At 38.3% G+C, this 22,003-nt stretch overlaps 1 protein-coding gene across 1 annotated transcript in view; it reads left to right on the top strand.

Moving 5' to 3' along the window:
* Positions 1–7,595: 7,595 nt before the first annotated feature.
* KIF6 (kinesin family member 6) overlaps positions 7,596–22,003 on the top strand; it is a 167,636-nt gene continuing 153,228 nt past the window's right edge. The window contains 3 exon segments of the mRNA XM_054395319.1: positions 7,596–7,661; positions 8,499–8,608; positions 11,714–11,788. Coding sequence (XP_054251294.1) covers positions 7,596–7,661; positions 8,499–8,608; positions 11,714–11,788 — 251 coding nt within the window.

Genomic DNA, 22,003 nt, shown 5'->3' with positions numbered 1-22,003 from the left:
TTTTGTTTGATAAGAGCAGAAAAAGTCCAATTCCCATATCTTTGTAATCAGCTCTTCACATCTAATAACAAGCTTCTTTCCCAAATCTTAGGCCTTGAGGTTTCTGTTTATCAGCAACTCTGTAATAGTGGATTTTTAAAACAGCTCTTCTCTTAATGGTCAGAAATCTGCCATTCTTTTTTGGTTTTTGTTTGTTCTTGTTCTTGTGTTTTGTTTTTTTTTAAAGATGTGACGATTCTTGCTTCTAGCAGCCATTGTATGCAGACTTCTCACAGTGATGACTCTAAGTCTTTTTTTTCATATGAAAATTAAGTAGCTCATGGAATAGTGAAGAGATTGAGACAGTCATCTTAATCTCTCTTGACTAACAGAAGTTTTGTATTATTTGGGGGTTTGGGTTTTTTATTGTTGTTATTTTGTTGCTTGCATTATTTTCACAGATTCAAACAAAAGAATTTGTCAATTAATCTTTTAATTGGCTTTTAAATGTCCTGAACACTTTCTGTTCTCATATATACCTGTACATAATACTTTAGTCATACTATGCAACTTTTGTGGAAAAAGAGCACTAGTTTAGAGAAAATTTCCCTGTGACTGATGACTACGAAAATGTCTCAGTCACATTAACAACCCACATTACCTCAGCAAATAAGATACTAGGAGATAGTAAATATTATTAGAAGATATTAGGAGATTAGGTCATTGTGGCAGTTCAGGCTGGGTGCCTCCTGTTGCCCACCACATAAGTTACACCTCTGGTGTTCCAAGTGTCTACCCAATCAGGTGGATACAGGTCACGGCGTATTTCTACCCATAAATCCTGCCCCTATAAATCCATCTGCAAAGTCATTCTCTTCCTCTTTCTTCCCTCTCTGCTCCCATGGGAGATTCTCTCTTATCGGGTAATGGTGGGGGAGTATCTCAAGGCCTCTTAGGCCTGTCTAGGCCTAATGCCAGGAAGAGAAGGGGGGAAAAGGGGGGAAGGGGCAGTCTCAGACCTGGCCAGCCTGAGACCAGTCTAGCAGTGGGAGGGGGAAGAGCGAGCCCTGGGGGTTTTGGGTATACCCTCAGGTGGGAGAAGGGAAGGATTGGGAAGCCTTTGGGTATTATGTGAGGGGCTCTGTACACTTTGGGATATTTTTGTCACTATGTTTTGTAGTGTTTTGTAGTTTCACCAATTGCTTTTCCATTTAAACTTTCCATCACTCTCCAATCCGTTTGTGTGAGTGTCATTCTTTTGTCCCTCTCGGGGCAAGAGAGGATCTGTCTGGCCTCAAACCGGTACAGTCACCATTTGGCTTCATGTTTAAATGCATATCTCCCAACGGTTGCAATACTGGGAGCCTGCTCCACTTTTATCTTCCACAGTGGTATAAATTTTCCCTTGCTTGACATTTTGCAAATCTTATATATTAAAACTCACATATAAGCTACATGTAACTTGATATAAAAACCTAGAGGTTGTTTATTAAGAAATTGGAGGTGTTTTTAAAGCTATGACATCTGACCTTCTGTATAACACACTACATAAAACATTGTCCATTAATATGTAAAGTAAATTAAAAATTTCTTAGTGAACTAGAATCTCTCTCAAGGACAAAATGAACACTTTTTGAAACTCTTTGAATCTTATACAGTACTTATCAGCACTTCTTGCTCCGAAGCTCAAGAGAAGCTTAAAAAGGGTCTACCAAGTCTTAGCCTCCAAGTATCTCAGCCTTCTGAGATACTGGGTTACTGTTCTCTTTGAAGCTGAAAAAACTTTTTTTGTTGCCACTGCTATGTTACTTTGAATTTTGGATTTAAATACCTCGGAAGCTCTACATGAAAATAAAAAGCATGGTGATGAGATTTATAAGAACCATAGTCAGTATCTTCTGCACTGGCCAAGCTGAGGTAGACAAGACCTTAGAGACTAGGAAAATGAGAGCAAATGAAATGAAAAAGGTTGATTTCTTACAGATTAATTGAAGACCTTAATATGTACAATAAGATAAATAATCATGTGATGGAAGGTACTTGACATGTAGATTTTTATTTTTTGTTTTCTGGGAAATGTGTAGCTGTTTACTGATCTAATTAGGAGCATTGTATGCCTTGTGGCTTTTCAAACTACCATGTTGACTGAAGGTGTCTTACACCTTAAAAATCACAACTGAGAGCACGTGGGTTTTTTTAACAAACTCCAGTTATCCATTGATAGTGATGTTATACAGAAGATAGATACACATTAGACCCAGGCAGGAAGATATTAGCATAATTAACAAAATAAAGAGAAGTTGAATTCCATCAAGTGGCTCAGGGAGAAAGTAGTCACACTGTCTTTGTCTTCTCATTCCTAATATGATTCTAGAAAGCTGTTCCAGTGATCTTAAAAAAGACTTTCTGGAATCAAGGCTCTTGATTTCACCTCTGGGGTCAAACCTCTGCTAAAATAAATAATCATGCAGTACCTTTTCAGAAATTCATCATGTTTTCTCCAGTATCCAAAGGGACTAATAAAGCATCTAACTAATTTAATTTTCTTCTGCTTTCCAGTGTACATTTATTAAATTATTTCCATTTTTCGTTATGTCTGTCTTAAAAGATTCTTTTATTTCCACATCAATTCCCCATACACATGCTTATAACCTCTCATATTTAGCCTTTGCTAAATAAATCAAGTCCTACTTGCTCTCTTACAGCAAAATCTCCATCAACTTAATCATTCTAGTATCTCTTGTATCCCAAAACTTGAAAAAAATAAAAAGAACTAACCATAAATGCACAGAGTAAGTATGCTGGAGATCTCATCAAAATCCTTTATAACAGTATAAATGATTTCTTTCCTTTGTAGGCCACATTCCCAGTTCATTAAGATCTACAGCTGCCTTTTTTCATTGGCATATGTCATCTGGATTTACACAACCTCAACGGATTCAACTGAGTTGTCATTAGTACTCAGTCCTACAGGCCTGCCTGATTTTGCGACTTACACCACATCTAATGGTTTTCCATATCTAATTCTCCAGTCCTCATGGTTATTCATCTTCTTCTAGATATCTTGATCCTCTTCACATATGACTCTCAGCCACAAAGTTATTAATTAAAATATGTTGTAAGAAGCCACAGAAGTCTACTAAGTAATTTCCTTTACAGACCAAGAATACCTTTTTTCTTAACAAACCCTAAAGATCACCTTTAACTAGGTTCTTACTAGTTCACACCAATGATCTCCAAATTTCTGCGGTCAGCATACCACATACTCCACTCAAGACCACTCAAGAGGAAAACTTGGATAATTGTGATGCTCAAGTTAAAGATGCAGCTTTTGTTTTGCTGAAAGATCAGTAAGCCTAGAGTGGTAATCCTGAGATGAAGGCAATATATTGTGGAGCACAACAAAGAAGCACTATCACAGTTTTGAATCACAGCATCACAGAATGTTAGGGGTTGGAACAGCAACTCGAAAGATCATAGAGTCCAACCCCCCTGCCAGAGCAGGATCACCTATACCAGACCACACAGGAACGCATCCAGGCAAGTTTGGAATATCTCCAGGGAGGGAGACTCCACAACTCTCCTGGGCAACCTGTTCCAATGTCCTGTCACCCTCACAGTGAAATAATTCTTCCTCCTGTTTCCATGGAAATTCCTATGCCTCTAATTCCACCCAATGCCCCTTGTCATTGGGCATCACTGAGAAGAGCCTGGCTCCATCCTCCTGGCACTCACCCATACATAATTATAAACATTAATGAGGTCATCCCTTAGTCTCCTCCTCTCCAAACTAAAGAGCCCCAGCTCCCTCAGTCTCTCCTCATAAGGAAGATGTTCCACTCCATTAATAATTTCTGTGGCTCTGCGTGGGACTCTTTCAAGTGGTTTCCTGTCCTTCTTGAAGTGATGGGCCCAGAAATGGACACAATACTCCAGATGCAGCCTCACCAGGGCAGAGTAGAGGGTGAGGAGAACCTCTCTCCACCTATTAGCCACACCTTTTCTCAGGTGCAAGACTCTACACTTGCCCTTGTTGAATTTCATTCAATTTCTCACTGTCCAACTCTCCAGCCTGTCTAAGTCTGGATGAATGGCAGCACAACTTTCAGGTGTGTCAGTCACTCCACACAGTTTTGTGTCATCGGCAAACCTGCTGACAGTGCACTCTGTTCCCTCATCCAGGTTGTTTTTCTTTCCCCCCTGATTTGGGGGCCACTAGGTGATGAATGAAGACATGAACCCCATTGCCATATAGCAAGGAGATTCTGGAAATGCAGAGAGCAGATAATCAAGAATCAAGAATCAAGAATCAAGAAGGTTGGAAGAGACCTCAAGGATCATTGAGTCCAACCTGTCACCCTACACCTCATGCCTATCTAAACCATGGCACCAAGTGCCACGTCCAATCCCCTCTTGAACACCTCCAGGGATGGTGACTCCACCACCTCCGTGGGCAGCACATTCCAATGGCCAACCACTCTCTCTGTGAAGAACTTTCTCCTCACCTCCAGCCTAAACCTCCCCTGGCGCAGCTTGAGACTGTGTCCTCTTGTTCTGGTGCTGGTTGCCTGGGAGAAGAGACCAAACCCCTCCTGGCTACAACCTCCCTTCAGGTAGTTAATCTCAGAAGTCTTCTAAGAAGTCCTTTATTGCTGTGTTGTAGAATCCGTTGCACTACAGAGTCTCAGACTCCCACTTACAGAAGAAGTCCTTGAAGCCCTTAATAGATGAAGCAGCTAACATAAGTCCCAAGGATATCCCTAGTAGCATCCCTACACTGAAGCCCTTGCCAGACAAAGTAGTAAACTAACCAGCAAAACTCCCTAGCAGCCCTAACCAAAGCCGTTCTTACCTAAGTCCCTAGCCTGAGAGTGAGTGGCTATTGCTCAGAGCGATTGTCTTTTACACTCTTGTTATCAATCCCTTTACCAGTAAAACCCAATCACATATATAAGCTAAAATCTTTTCCCAATACGAGGTGCCACCATGTCAAGGAGGTGGCTCCTGCAGCATGTCCCAATCAACGGGTGCCAATGTGAGGATGTTGTTCTTGCCACACATGGAATGTTTTGCTCTATGCAGTGTGCAATTGGTCATCTAAGGAATCATGCACTCTGCACGTGTCCAGCAGCTGCCCTTAGAACAGTGGCTGCAACACAGGTTGCTAATGAATATATTGAATAGCACTGGTCCCAGTATTAACCCCTAAGGTACTCCATTAGATATAGGCCTCAAACTAGACGCTGTCCCATTCACCACAACTCTCTGACTTCTTTCCTTTAAACATTTCTCAATCCACCTCACTACCTGATCATCCAGACCACACTTCCTCAGTTTAGTTGCAAGGATGCTGTGGGAGACAGTGTCAAATGCTTTACTGAAATCAAGATAAACCACATCCACTGCTCTACCATCATTTCTCTACCTGGTTATGCCCTCATAAAAGGCTATCAGGTTGGTCAAACATGATTTCCCCTTGGTGAAACCATGTTGACTGCTCCTAATGACCCTATTGTCCTTGATATGTCTAAGGACAGTGCTGAGGATAAGTTGCTCCATTACCTTTCCAGGGATGGAGGTGAGCCTGACCAGTCTATAGTTACCTGGGTCCTCCTTCTTATCCTTTTTGAAGATTGGAGTGGCATTTGCCTTCCTCCAGACCGCAGGTACCTCTCCTGTCTGCCACGACTTACCAAACATGACAGAAAGTGGTCTGGCAAAGACCTCCTCCAGCTCCCTCAGCACCTGTGGGTGCATCCCATCAGGACCCATGGATTTATGGATGTGCAGATTACTTAACTCTTCCCTAACCCAGTCCTCATCAACCAAGGAAAACTCCCTTGTCATGTCTTCCTCTGGGCCCTCAGGGGTCTGAGGCTCCTGAGGACAGTCTCCAGCAGTATAGATGCAGAAAAAGAAGGCATTCAGTAACTCTTTTGTATCCTCTGTCACCAAGGCACCCACCTCATTCAGCAGTGGGCCTGCATTGCCTCTAGTGTTAATTTTTCCTGCAATGTATTTGAGGAAGCCCTTTCCATTGTCCTTGACCTCCCTTGCAAGGATGAATTCCAAGGAGGCCTTAGCATTCCTAGTTGCCTCCATACATCCTCTGACAACAGTCTTATAGGACAGCTATGTAATTAAAAGGGTATTTTAGAAGATAATTGTGAGTACTTTCTGTTCTGTTTTTCTCTTATTGCACAAGTGACCATTCTGCAGGTGGCCCAAGATTCCTTCTTCCTTTACAGGAATTCAGGCTGTGCTTTCATGCTGGAGGAATCTGGGGTCTGAGACAGCGCTTTGGCTTGTCTATGCAGGCCATATCGTATTTAGACTAGTCCTATGCAAACCCAATTTAGCGTCTCTTCAGCACACCATTTGTTCAGTTTACAGCTCCTATTTCATGTTTTAAGAAGGACAGCTAAACCCTTTGCAGATCAGACTGTCCCAAAAGCAATGTAGGTTTAGCCACCCAACTCTGTATTCCAGCTATTGAACACCAGCAGACACAAAATGACTTTCCATACAGGTAACTGCACTGTTTCAATTCCCAATACAGCTAAGCTGATAAATAACAGTTGCCTAACACATTTGCTCTTGTCCAGGATGTCATGGATTGAGTTGAATCATGCCAGGTTCAAAATTAAAGTCCGGGCTGGAGCAAAGTATCATGGGGCTTGAAGTTCAGATTGTAACATGAGATGCTTCCTGTTCTGATTGCTCCTTCTGGTTTCCAGATTTGGGCTGTTGGTCCTTTCATCTGTGTGGGCTGTGGGTCAGGGAGTGGGGGATTCACTGGCTTCTGCTGCTTCTGCATTTTGCTGCGCTTTTCTGCAAATGGGCTAAGGTAATTGTGCATCGTACTATCTCAGTAAATTCCTTATCTCAGCCCAGAGGGATTTTTTGTGTGTTACTTTCCCTCCCACCTGTGTGAGGGGAGGGGTTCTGTGAGGCCAGATTGATAGAGCTTTGATCAACCTGCCCTAGTGGAAGGTGTGCCTGCCCATGGCAGGATGGTTGGAACTCGATGATCTTTTAAGGGCCCTTTCAAACCAAACCATTTCAAGATTATGTTTTCCCCCAGTTTTCCTTCCTGATATTTCAATTGATTAGCAACGCTTCTCTCACACCAAGTAGCCTTGAACAGGTGGTCTCAGCTGGAGCAGAACTGCATGGACACACAGTTAATACACAATCCCACAGATCTGGCAAGGAATTTCTGGTGTGCCAATGGCGTGCAATATAAACACTACACCTTTTGGCCATCAAAGTTTACAAGCTCCCTTTTCTCACAGCCACAGCACGTCTTTGGCCTTGAGAAAAACAGCTGCCATGCAGCTACCATTAAGTGCCAGTCAGGCAGTCACCCTGTCAATGCGGTGACTTCGCAAATGGAGCCTAGTTGCTCCCTGCCCCTCCTCCAAGCCCTGCTACAGCCAGTCGAGGATGTGAGGGGATCCCAAGGGCGCAAGGTGACTCGACGGATGGCAAGCACCTCTCACGGAGGCCCTAGCAGCCGCCGCTTCCCCCTGGCCGCGATGCACGCTGGGTAGCGTGCTAAGGTGACCGTTGCTAGGCGAGTGGCTCCTCCGGCTGCCCCGTGTTCGGCGGCGGCGATGGTGAAGGAAACCATCCGGGTGTACGCGCGGGTGAAGCCGCTGGGCAGGCGGCAGCAGGCGGCGGTAGGAGGGGGAGCCAGCCGCTGTGCTGCTGGGGGGCTGGCGTGTGGTAGTTGCGGTGTCCCGTGCGGCGAGGCCGTCTGAAGGCGGGAGGGAGCGGGCAGCGATTGTGCCCTTCCCGCCCCTGCGAGAGGCCGCGCTGGCCCGTGAGAGCTGAGGGGCTTGCGCGTCGTCGGGTGCGGAGCGGAGAGCCACAGCCCCGTACTGTTCTCCGAAGTTAATGCAATCACAAAGGAGAGGAGCTTAGACTGTAGCTATCGGTGGAACTTTTTTCCTGCGTAGTTGCTGCAGAAAGGCTCCACAGGCAAAACTTTGTCGCTGTTCACTGGGTTTTATAGTTCAGTAGTATTCAGTAGTAGAGAATGTATAGCTCTCAGACTTAAGCTGTCCTGTCAAGGGACAATAAAGATAATGAAAGCATTCCTCAGAAATCTTGCAATTAGGTTTTTTCAATGTCTTCCTGTTTTAACCAACTCCACTCATTCTATAGTCTTTCCTTGTATATTCTTCCAGGTTTTTTGGAGGAGGTTCCACTTGGGGCTGTGGGTTTGTGTTTTATAACATTGTGAATATTAAAGCAGTTTAATAAGCAAATCGTGTCAGACTACGTTTCTCTTTTAAATCTTACTGTAGCGTTTACACGTTAACAAACAGGATACTGTTAGTGTGTGATTTTGTTACGTAATAGCTGAAGGAGCCTCTGCTCACCTATTGAGTGAAATTTTCATGAAATTTTTCTTCAGGATGCCACAGATACTAAGCTTACCTAAGTGTTATACGTAAGGATTGTACAATTCTATCGGTAAAACTGTTTTGTTAATTTGTATCCATGCTTATTAGATCTATTCAGTTGACAATGATGAGACATCTCTATCCAGTTTGGAGATTACTATGCCACATGATTTAGCAGATGGCTTCGTTAATAATAAACAAGAGAGCTACAAGTTCAAGTAAGTAAAAGCCTTATATTTTTTCTCTTCTGTTTTTAGTATATCACTTTGTGTAGTGATATCATTATGCTTTTATGTGTAGCGTATCACTATGCTTTTACTTTATCACTATGTGTAGTGATACAAATTTATAGAACCATGAAAAGCCACGTCTTAAAATTAAGTCTATACAAATCCCTTAACAAGAGGAATACTCCAGCATAGTTTGCTCTTCACCTGAAAGTTCTTCAGTTTTTACAGCTTGTTTTATATTTGCATATGAAAATTGAATGCAGGACCGTGTGATCTAATGACTTATGCTGGCTAAAGACATCTTGATGTAAAGCACTGTTTAGAAATTGTTTCAGACATAACCAAAACATGATAAAGAAAACCACAAATTGCTGAAAGAAACAAACCCGTGGTTGTAGAATGTAAATATTTTTTTAGAAACTAAAAATAAGGATCAGCAATGTAAATCAAATATTGTCTTTTCAACAGAAAACTTAAAATCTTGAAAAATTTTATGAAAGCTAAACGTATAACTACCTCTAAAGACAAGGTTTAGGTTGTCTTTTTTCCAAGTTGAATATTCTTTATTTTTTATAATACCAAATCAAATAAATTTGTTGCTCTATGCTATTAAAAAAGAGCCCTAGATAAACATCTGCAGCTCAAACTGATGTCATTTTTGCATCAGCTAAGGAAATCTCTTCTGTTTGGGAAGAAAGGAGCTGCTTTTTCCAACCAGATTAATATGCAAAACTAGCTTAGGTTGCAGATGCCCAGGCTAGCATGAATGCTGATATTTGTTCCTGACTTTATAATTTATTAAAAGGTCTATAGAAATGGATTTTGAGGAAAAATTATGCCATATTATCCTTAAGACAGTGTAAAAATAAGGAGTAAGCATTTCATTTTCTTCCATAAAACTTATCTTTTCATGCGGTCTGTCCTGGTCACTTCCAACATTATTCTCTTTTGTTCTTATTCTCTTACATGGGAATCGAACACAATTGTTTGAATGACTTGGCTGATTATATGCATTATCAGGATGGAATATATGCATCTATATTTTGTGTATCTCATTTGTCTCTGATATTTACACACTGCATAATCCCTTGCAGTTGATGGTGTCTTTCTATATACCTGATGCCAGTAGTGCTTTTCCATATACCCTGTGAAGTTCTATGTGGCTGTACAGCTCCAGATAGGAGGGGCAACACAGCAGGTGACAAGTGGTGCAGAAGATTTCCTAACGTACCATTAAAAAGCCAGTAAGGGGAGAAGCTCTGCTGCACCTTATATTTTCAAACATAGAAGCACTGATCAGGCATATTAAACTTGGAGGTAGCCTTGTCTGTAGTTGCCATGAGATAGTGAAATTCAGGATACTGAGAGAACAGAGCAAGGCAAAAAGTAGGGTCATAACCCTGGATTTCAGGAGATAAGACTGTTCAGGGACTTGCCTGAAAGAATTCTATGAGACACAGCCCTGGAAAGAAGGCCCAGAGAGATGCCTGATTTTCAAGGATCACAATCCATCCATATGAACAATAAATGAAGCAAAGACAGCAGGAGGAAGGATGGATGAGGAAACAGTTCCTGACTAAACACATAAAAGGAAAGTGTATTAGAGATGGGGGCAGTGGCAGGTGAACCAGGAAGGTTGTTTGAGGATCGGGGTCAGGAAAGCCTAGGTAAGTGCACAGTGAGGGGTGTTGAAAATAAGTGGCTTTGCTCAGAGAATTATCATAAGAGCTACAAAGTCCAGTTGGAAGCCAGTGACTACTGTAGTCAATACTGGGAGGCAGTTCTGTTTGCCACTAATGACCTGAGCGATGAGACTGAATGAAGCTTCAGCAAGTTCACAGACAATATGAAACTGGAAGAGATGATTGACTATTGCACTAGAGCTATGCTGCTGTTCAGAGGTACCTCAAAGAGTCTGGAAAAATGGGCCAAGAGGAATCTCAGAATGTTCAACAAAGTGAAATGCCAAGGCCTGTTCCTGGTGAGGAATAGCCAGGTCAGGCTCAGGGCAAACTGAAAGCAGGTTTGTGGAAAAGGACCCAGAGTCCTAGTAGATGAAAGTGAGTCAGCAATACACCATTTGCAGGAAGGGCAAACAGCCTCTGAGATACACTGCCAACAGGTCAAGGAAGTTAATCTTTCCCCTCTAGTCAGCACCACTGAGATCACATCTGGAGTTTGCTCTGGTTCTGGGCACCAGCAAAGGCACATAAAGGTGATTAAGGACTAGAGCATCTAACATCTGAGGAAAGGCTGAGAGACCTTGGACTGTTTATCCTGGAGAAGAGAAGGCTTACAGGAATCTTATCAATGTGTAGAAATACTTGAACGCTTAGTGGGGAGGAGGAAGGAATTAAGAAGATGGAACCAGATGCTTCTCAGGGGTATCCAGTGTCAGAACAAGGATTGATGAGCACAAATTGAAAGACAGAAAATATTCAAGAAACATTTTTGCTGTGGGGTGATCAAATACTGGAACAGGTTACCCAGAGAGGTAATGCAGCCTCCCTGTCTGGAGATGCTGAAACCAGACTGGACAGATGCCTGCTCTAGCTGACTGTCCTTTGAGCATGGGGATTGGAGTAGATCGTCCTGCCAACCTCAACTGTTCTATGATTCTGGAAGACAAGTGCAGATGTTTTATATAGGAAGTGGCAAAACTTAGATATAATTAAATATCTTGTGATTTACAGTAACTGTGCAGCAGAATGGAATAGTTATGAAAAAATGTGAGCCTGGATCTACTGGTGGGATGCTGTATTTGGTTATAGTGTAATCTATTTATCCAGGTTTCAGTGTGATGCCAATTACAAACACTGATTCTCTTGATAGATTTAGAATACAGTTTATTTTTTTCAAAGCCACATCATTTTATCAGAGGATTTTATTGTACAGAGCTTGTCAAAGCAGCACTGTGTACAGCTTATTTATGTACAACAGCACAACAGCATGCTGTGGTTAAGACTACAGGGAAAACATTGTACTATGTTATGTAAGCCTAATGATGTAAACATTGACCATTACAAACACAAATGTATGAATCAAGTAGTGTTTTAACATTCTAAGCAATTATTATTTGCTTAATATTTTCAGATTTCAGAAAATTTTTGATCAAGAGGAAAAACAAGATGTGGTTTTTGACAGCATTGCCAAACCAGTAGCAGAAAGGTACGTTATTAATCTTGCAAGTAATCGGGGTTGCACAGAGTCAGAAATAGCTCTCGTATTATTTGGAGGAGTGTGCGTCTCACTGTTGTAAAAGTGGGTTAGTATTTTATTTTTCTAAATACTGACACGTCCAAGTCTAGGAGATACGCAACAATTCCCTGAGAATTTGACATATGTTAAGGTTCATTTTTTAACTCCTAATATAGCACTTCCACTCTTGCCTCTTTGCGGTATAGGCATAGAAATCCATGCCTACTTAGTTTTTTGTTTAGAACATAAGCTCACTTCACTGCCTTAGAAAAGTATTCCCTATATAGTTCCATGAAGTGGTAAATCGAATGAAAATCTTATGCCCTTGTTTGGTTTTCATTGTTAGAAACACTCATGGGTTAATATGTGTGGAGATACTCTCAAATTTGCCCTCATTATTTTTGTCTTACTGTGTAATGCAGTGATTTTGGCATTGGTTTTGTATTTCTCCTCTATATAATAATCAAACAATGCTCATGTTTTAGAGTTTGCAAAGGCAACCATTTAAGACCAATGTAGAAGACATTCTACATTCACTGTGTGGATTGAATGCCACTCTGAACTGGTTGAATTTCAAATGTCCCTTTCTCTTTGTTCGGTGTATGCAAAAATTGCTGAAGCTAGTACTGGTTTTAGTGGGGGACAAAATCCCACAATGGAAGGTGCAGAATTTCTGCATAATGTTTGTTTATCAAACTTACTGCTCAGAATCCAAACTTGTAGTGAGTTGAGAAGTATTACTTTATGTACCAACTTCTTCCTCATTCATTGTCTGACCCACCCGTTTAGTTTAAGCTGTAATTCTGCATGTTACTCTTCAGCCTATTGTAGTATCACATGTTTTGCTCTGCAAGAAAACAGACATCCTCAGTTGGATACTTACTCTTTCTGAAATTGTTAGTTGGAAGTAAAAGCAATTTTCTTTTTTTTTTTCTTTCCCTCTGTATTTTCTTCTTAAATGCCCCATATGAAACATAAGGGTAACTCACAGTGAAAATGAAGAGCCAGAGAATTTGAAACTTTACTAGAATAAGTAAATTATGTTTTAACAATTTTTGTTATAGTCTTTCATCCAAAAGGGATTTCTTTACTTACCTGACTTTATTGTCCTGGTTTTGCTGGTGGAGAATCCTAGGCCAGCTGTGGTATGCAGGCCATTAGCAGTTTTGAGTCAGCACAGCTGACCTGAGTTTGACCACAGGCATATCCCATGTGACAAATGCAATGCTCAATATAAAGAAGAAAGTTTGCTAAACAGGGAGGCCTCCTGTTTTCCTTTTTATTGTTATTGCTCTACATTAGCTGAGCTGAGTATAACTTAGTATACTTTATATTTGCATTGGCACTGGTTTGGCTGTTTCATTAAATGCATTTTCATTTCAGTCTATGGGTCTCTTCTGCTTCTTTCAGTCCTCCTCAGTTGGAGAGGGATCACTTGGTGATAGATTAACTGCTATAGTTTGGCCTTAGATGTAGGCTAAATGTAGACCAGAGGAAGGCTTCATGTTATCTCATTTACTTAACTTTAAATATCTGTGGGTTTAATTGTGATTGCAGAAAAACAAAATCTTTTCCTATATTTGATTCTTTTTGGAAGGAGAAGGGTTAAAAACATTGATGCGTGCTGTGTATTGAATTATTCTCAATGAAATCTTAGAATATCAAAGATAACTAGGAACAGACTGATTTTTTTAATTTTTTTTTTTATTTTTTTACCCTTTGGAGTGCTTTGCTAGAATATGGAGAGGTTTTCCAGTTGAATTCACCTATATAGTGCTCTAGTAAACAGAAAGTGGTATTGGTTTTGTTTATTTCTGTGTTGGCTGATAGAAGAAATTTTATACATTGACTTGTACCATTAGGTAGGCTTCATGTTTGATTTTTACATAATATTAAGTATTTGAAAATAATTAAATGGTATGCCTAGACACCACTGATTTAAATATAATTATTACCAAATAGCTGAGCTTTTATCTTTAATGTTAAAATTGGTAAAATTCATTCTAACTGACAAGACTTTTTTTTGACACTGAGTGTTACAACTTTTTAAAGCTCACATTCTCATTGGTGTTTGTATTGTTCCTTATAATACTGAAGTATAATGTTGCTTCGTGTTTTTATAGTGAAGTAGACAATATCTGATGTATGTTTTTTTGTCATCCTCTTCCTTAATTTTTACCTTTCCTTAGGCAAAAGTATGCATTTCAAAATGTCTTCCCTGACTAATGGAAACCTGAACTGTGCCTGAAATGTATTATACTCCACAGTTAATGACTCAATTTTCCTTTCCCTTGTGGGACGATAAGAGGTGCCCTGTTATTTGAAAGACCAGAATTTTTCATAGTGAAATGTTCTTCATTTTCTGTTTTTGGTTTTCTTGGGGTTTTTTTTGAAGTCAACATTCTCTTGCAGGGAAAAATTGTTGGAAATGTGCTAATTTCTGTTATTGGAGTCACTTTAAGGGAAAAGTTTTTGCCTGTGTATTGCCAGGGATGAGAAAATAGCAGGAAAGTATCAATGAAATAGTTCAGTACCATTTTGAGGCTCTTTGCCATGCATAATTGCAGTCATGAGAAAATTCAGTTACAGACTTGAATACTCAAAAAAAAAAAAAAAATCTTGGGCATTATTTAAACTAAAACCAGCAAAGCAATGTTCAGAATTCTAAAATTGTTCGAGTGTGTTCTTATATGAGTGGAAATTGGATGCAACCTTCTTTTCTTACTGTTTTTTGTGTGTTGTTTTTTTTTTTCTTTTAAAAATTGCTTTCTTTGATGTTAGGCCACTGCTTTTCTCTCTTGAAGTCCAGTTATACTGTCATCTTGCCTGTGGTTTTAGAGGCACCAGACATTAGTTCATTTAATTTGCTTCTTCAGTCAAAGTACCAGCCTCTGGAAACCCATTATGAACATGTGATTTGCTTGTGTGTTTTGTTTAGGTTTCTTTTATTACTTTTTGTTAATGTTTGAGTTATGTCTAACTTAGTTGCTTTTTATTATTTGTGTTCTGTCACCTTCTTGTCTTTTAATATTAAATAATTTTATTGATTTTTTTTTTTTTTTGGTGCAGAACTGTTTCAGAAGCAGCACTAACTCTATTGCTTTGTCAAAACCAAAGAAAATAAATAACATCCTTCTTTTACAGTTTGCTAACAATTAAGCACTGCTTTGGTCTACAAACAGTACAAAGTTACTCTTATATGCTTGAAATTAGTGTTACAATCATGAATGCAATTGGAAATTAAGTACTAAACTTTAGTGCTTTAGATTAATTCTGTTTTCAGTTTGTTTCAGATTTAATGTGGCCAATGTTTTGTGTGATTTATTAGAGAGTAACATTGAAAATATTTTTCTTATTGTGCAAATAAGAAACAGCTCAGCTGTATATAGCCTAATAACAATTGTATTTTTATTTTTTTTTAAAGATCTGATAGTCTTCAGGATAATATTCCCATTGCCACAGAGTTTAGCTTCTTGTTGCTGTGTTTAGCCTAAGACTTACCATCTGTAAGACTTATCATCACTTTTCTGGTTGCTTTTTGTTAATTGTAAGATTTTTTTGTGTGTGTGTGTGTTTTTTTGCTGTTGTTGTTTGTTTATTTTCTGCTGCTTTTTCTTACAGAAAATGTAGTCAAAATATTTGTGTAAACAATTGTCCATTCTGACCTAAATATATTCATGACAATGTGGGAAGTAGTGGGTTTGGCTCACCTGCAGGCAACTTTGCATGACAGCTGTACTGCTGCTAATGTGAGTCATTTAGGTACAAAAACCATCTAGAATCTATATTTATAGTTGATTATGCTTAATTTTGTTGGATGTCAACTTGAAACATAGCTTAAAATTCCCTCTAAATTGAGAAATTGGAGCAGTAATTAAAAAAAATGCAATATATGTGTTACAATAATTATATATATAAAATGATTATGAGTTGGTTTTAAAGATGAAGAAGGAAAATGGTAAAATATTTCAGGTCAGCAAGAATGGAGTTGAGGAGAGTGATGACAGTATCTCAAGATCAAAGTTACTGATATTTTCTGCCTTTTTTTTTTCATTAGTCTAGTATTTTAATAGTTAATATTTGTTCCAAATATGCCTTTATTACCAGTCATTTAAAAAGAAGATGTCAGAACTCAAGTTAAAATAACCACCTGAGCAAAGCAGATCTACCTTCAAGGATAGTTCAGGACCCTCAGGCCCTTGCCCAGTAGAGCTTTGAAAATCTTCTGAAATGGTGCTGAGCACTTGTCCTAGGGCTCAGCTACTCTCACTGTGAAGAATATTTTCCTTATACCTACTTGGAATTTCCTCTCTTGCACCTGGTGACTGCTGCCTTTTGTCCTACCCCTGTAAGCTTCTCAGTGGAGTTTGAATATTTTCTCTGTAACAATCCATTGTGCAATGGGAGGTGTAACTAGATACATGTATAGCTTTCACTTTTCTAGGTTGCTAGAAAACAGCTCCCTTGGATTCCCCCTGTGTGATGTGCTCCAGCCTGAAATAACTTGGTTCCTTCAGACTTGCTCCATTTTTTTTTTATAACGTGGTTCTTCTACTGGGGAATCCAGAAGTCAGCACAGAACTCTTCTAATTTTGAGAGTACCTGTTCTGTTTGATTCTGCAAAACCAACGTAGCAGCAGAGAAAGCAGAATTCTTCGTTATATTTAAACACAAGCCTCCCTGAAGCCTTATTAACAGTGAGCACAGAAACAAGTGAAAAATTTTGTGTCCATAAACTTTAAATAGAACAAATGATCTTCACTGGAAATTAAAACAAAATGTAGTCAGAAAAATCAGCCACAATAAAGCAACCTCAGTCTGCTTTCAAACTCTGTTTACTGTCACTGGGATTTAAACTACTATTTATATTGTCTCAGATATTCGAGGACAAAGTACTGAATGATATTTTAAACTGTACTAGCTACCCATAAATTGTCTAGCTCTCACTTGAGGAATTTCTCACTTGAGGAAAGTTAAGCGGTTGTAAACGTATCTATTGATTTATGTGGAGTTGCTTGCATGTGTTACACTTCTGTATCACACCCTGGACTTAGGAACTAGACATCTTTAAGGAATAAGGCAAATCAGTTGAGCAACTGAAAATACCAGTTAACTTGGTAACAGACATTTACTTAAATAGGGACCTAAACCGATTTTTAAATAAAAAGGTAATTTCTCACTCTGCATATTTTTAAATCACTGCTAATTAGAAGTTGGAAAGTGTGGGTTAGGTGATAATTGGGTAAGAAAATCTGAAAGGGAAAAAAAAAATGTGTTGCTCTCCTTTAACTACATTTATATGTGAGTCCATTCTAGAAAGAATTATCCTGTGCTTGGTGAGTAATACAGTGGTACAGAGCTTTTGCTTTGTAAGGGAATAGGCAGGATCTTGCTAACATAAAATAATCTAATACTCCACTGAATCCCTGAGGCCAATCTTATTTTCTCTCAATTATATTAGCAAGTCTAATAAAAGATGCTACCTCTCTCTAAATACCTGTTTTTTATACTTTTAGACCATAATAGTTCCAGCTACAGTATTAACAACATTTTAAAATTTTTTCCTCAGTTTTACTGTCTACATCCTTACATGTAATGGCTTTTAAACTTTTTTGCATATGGATTCTAAGGATTGTTTAAATTTTTTAATGTCTTACTCTTGATAAGGGAAGACATTTTAATCAGTGATTTTTTTTTTTATCAGTTTCTCGAAGTCCAAAGGGCAGAAGAGAAAGCATGCTATAATTTTGTTTTCATAAAGCAAAAAACTTATTTTCTTGAGCAACCATCATTACGTAAGCTTTTATGTAACAGTACTTGAGTTATTAGGCAGTTTTAAGGTTGTGCTGAAAGAGGAGTAATTGTGAAACATGAACTTGCTGCTTTTTAAATTATAGCTCTTCTTCACAACAATAGAACTATTAAAATTGAATATTACAAGTTAATTGCAATGTTTATTGGGGACTCATGAAGTATTACAAGTACTTTTGATACATGCAGGTATATATCATGTAGTGTGTTTAAGCATTTACACTACAGAAAAAATCATCGAGTTGTCCTATGCTTTGGATCCCACCTAAAACTCAGTGAAATTATTGGAAAGGTAGTCATTGACATAATAATGCTTTAGATCGTGGTTTTACTTAATGATTCTTTGCATCTGGAGAACATTCTCCGTGTGGTTTCTAAACCTATTCTGGTTAGAAAAATACTGAAAGTATTGCAACTTTTGCCTCAAAGATAAGGAATTTCCACAATGACAGTCTGTGTCACAACTTGGAAGTAAAATTTGAAAATGTTTCATTTATCCCATTACATCATGCATGCATCATAATATGCTTAGGTTTATATAGCAGCGTGATCAAATTTATCTCCTTACTCATTTGTGTGCATAAACTCCCTGTCATTTAGAAAAGGTGTGCTTTCAATTTTATGCAACATAGAGGACATATTAGACACTTTGTGTTTAAAACAATGTTGTTGATTAGCTTTGTAAGGTCAAGCACAAGCTGTTGTAATTCTAAAAAGCAGCTTTTTTTTTTTTTTTAGTGCTTAATCGAAAAAGCATTCAGTTCTTTGAGTAAAATGTAGGAACAGATCTAATGTTTTTCTGTATTAAAATCATCTTGACATGCACATATAATTATCCTGTTATTCTGCAGTATAATTTCTAATCTAAATATTTGGGATTGTAATAAGACAGTTCTTACTCATATATCACATATTGTTTGCCTGCAATTAATATTTCATTAAAATTTATATTAGCTGTTACCATTTTCTTCTTGGTTTATGAATATGTCCTCTTTTTTCTTTTTTTTTTCTTTCTTATCAGCTGTATATTATATAACTTGATACTAAACATAACTCCTTATTATATAAGTATTTGTTGATTGAATTCAGAATACTTACTCCTCACCAGTATTTTGCTTTAAACTGACTTTCTTTACAATAATTAAAAAGAACAGGACTACAATTTATCATGCTGCACACCCTTATTTACAGCAAACATATGTAAGCATAAGCACATAAATGTACATGCTTAAATTTCAAATTAATATATCCAGCAAACATTTTTTTTTTTTTTATATAGAGCTTTGTGATAAGTGCATGTTCATCTGGTTTGACCAGATGTATTCTGCCTGAAATGCATACACAGTTCAAAATACCAAGTACTGACCCAGTCATGAATTTTGCTACAGAATTTGGGAAATCCTAGTATTCCAGCATCATGAGTTAAATCCAAAATAGTAAGATTCAATTTGTAGTTATCCTGATATATTTGAATTTGCAGAGTTTTACCTTTTTGAGCCTTTCTTGACAGTCATGAGACAGAGATTGCCTATACATTAATAACAACACATTAAACAGTATATTAGCGTAGAATAGAATTGTTTCAGTTGAAAAAGACCTTTAAGATCATTGAGTACAACCGTTCTCTAACTTTCCCAAGTCTGGTGATGAACCATATCCCTCAGCATTAGATCTCTGCCCCTCTTAAACACCTTCCCACCTCCCTGAGGAGCCTGTTCCAGTGTTTAAGAACCCCTTCAGCGATGAAATGTCTTCTGCTGTCCAACCTAAACCTCCCCTGGTGCAACTTGAGGCTGTTTTCTCTCGCCTAATTTGGCGAATGAGTCTTTCCCTGTTTCCAACTATCCAGTTTTATACTTCCTGCTTCTTTCTTCATAAGCATTTTTACCTATGACAGACCTACCAAAGGCTTCACACAGGATATATTTGCTCTTTGGTTATTCCTTAAAAAACTTGTGGTTTCTCTTGTTACCTATCCAGGCTATAGAGGAACACCTTCCTAGGCAGGTGCTGCCGCAGTACAGTACAGGGTTAGCAGTGGACCGAGACAGGCAGCTGGTTGTGAAGGGCCTGCGTGAGATCTCCTGGCAGAGGCTTCCCACTCTAAATATGAATATGAAATGAATATGAATATGAAATACGATTCTTTGCAGAACTATTATGTCAATGTTTTCCCAGGAATGCCATATTTTTCAAGAGATTTTATCTTCACAAAATTTGAGGTTCTGCACAGTTTTAAAAACTTCATTTACAAGCTGAAGTTCAGACGAGTGACACTTGTCTGTGTTCAGTGGATCTTGTTCACAGTTACGAAGTCCAAGATGTTTGACTTACTGCTTATGCACATGACAACTTAAGTTTTTCATTTGCACATTTAAGTTGGTCTGTATTTCCCAGACAGAAACATGGCCTATCTGTTTGCAAAGCAGTAGAAGCAAAGCTGAATTTACTTGTTAGAAAATGACTTTTTAAAATGTCTGTTTTTCTGCAATTACTTGGTTTAGAGCTAGCCTTAAATATTATTGTAGGTAAAATTGATAGCATTTTATTGTGTAAATATTGCTTCATGTGGCTTGTGATGTACAGCTCTTCTCTTCTTTTGATAATAGCTAAGTCTGTCACAAAGCATTTAAAGCATACTTTTATGTGTTTTAGCATGTAAGGAAAATGAACTCTCTGAATTTCTTAATGCAGTGAAACAAATATACAAATTTGGACAGATTTGAGTTACCTTTTAGAAACTTTTATGTTTCTCTGTACTAGGCTTTATCGTTCTGAGTTTATTATTATTAAGAGAAGAGAACACTCCAGAAACTGAAAATCATAACAGAACTAGCTGTTCAAATATACTGGAGACAGATTTCTCCAGCAACATTTCAGCTAATCTGTCTGGAAGTAGTCCATGAACTTCTGAACAGGGAGCTGTACAACACTGCGTAAGTTCATGAAGGATCTTTTCAGCAAAGCCTCTACTTGGATTACATGTCTTTGATGTGTCTTGTTTGAAGTAGTAAAGAGGCAATTTGTTCAACAAAGTGTGTATTTAACCATGCCAAAACTCAGCTCCTTGGAAGGGGGAATGAAATTAGAAAAAAACCAAAGTTCTGGATACCCTGGTAACATCCATGCAGCATGACTGAATGTATCCTTTTAGTGTATGGCTTTTATAAATGCATATATTAAAATCTTCACAAGATGACCATCAATAACCATGTCAATCTGTGTACTTCCAAATACTAAGTTTATCAAAGATTTAGGATTTTTATTCAGAGAATCTGAAGAGTAAAGATGCAGACAGTGGGTTAGCTAATATCTTGTGAAGAAGGTGTTGCGGGAAAAAGCTGCTAATTCTCAGTTTCACTACATTTGAGAACAGCTTTAATTTACAGATGACAATATTCAAGAATCATTTTGGTGGTCACTGTTTAGAAAATACACTCTTTTCTTGGCATTTCATATTTCTTGTCAACTTTTTTTGGATACCTGATGGAATTAGATTTTGTGATGAAAAGGAGTATGTGCGTGTTTTCTGCTCACTATACTAACTAGCGTCTGAGAGACCTTTGACTTTGTCAAGGGTAATTCTGCAGTGTAATTTGTTTTTTTGCATAGCATTTTATGGGTTGCTAAAGGTTTATGAAGCCTTGTGGTTTTATTTTCTTAAAGGCATTGTGCATCTTCAGTTGAACACAGTAATTACATGTCTGAAACTTCATGAATATTTTGTAAATAGATACTGGCTTAATTGGTAACAATATATGGAGGTGGATCAATAAATCATTTCTGTGTAAAACTCCTTGTGACAATGAACTAACATTAGATTGATAAAGCTTGGTATTTATTTGCGACACAAAGTTCTTAGAATTGGAAAAGGAGCAAAGAACATCTTTATTAAGTGTTTGCTATGGTAATTGTTTCTCCCCAAGCCTCATTGCTGAAACATCTTGTGTACCCATTGATTCCAAGATAAATTCTTTAAGTTAAAACTTAATCCATGTAGACTTTATCTCATACAGAACTTCAGAATTGATATTGACTAATATTCAGAATATTATACCCAGATTTGTGGTTATACATCTTCAGTTTTGACATTTATTCTTTCATAAGCATGTGTGCATGTAAACTTCTGGTTTTGTCCATAAATTTAATTCTTCATGAATAAGCTGGTATTGTAGAGACTTTTCAGTGTCTTCCCATTTACTGTTTTCAGGAGACAAGATCGTAGTCTTCAGATAGCTTTTAAATCCAACTTGTACTCAGTCCCTTGCCTTCTATGAAGGTGGTTTTCCTTGTAAGCTTAGGGGATTTATTTTCCATCCAGTCTTCATGGGGTTGTGCCTCACTGTTACAAGGCTTTGCCAGCAATTTCACTGA

The sequence above is a fragment of the Indicator indicator genome, chromosome 2, assembly GCF_027791375.1.
Source record: "Indicator indicator isolate 239-I01 chromosome 2, UM_Iind_1.1, whole genome shotgun sequence".
Taxonomy (NCBI): domain Eukaryota; kingdom Metazoa; phylum Chordata; class Aves; order Piciformes; family Indicatoridae; genus Indicator; species Indicator indicator.
This window is presented reverse-complemented; position numbering and strand designations above follow the sequence as displayed.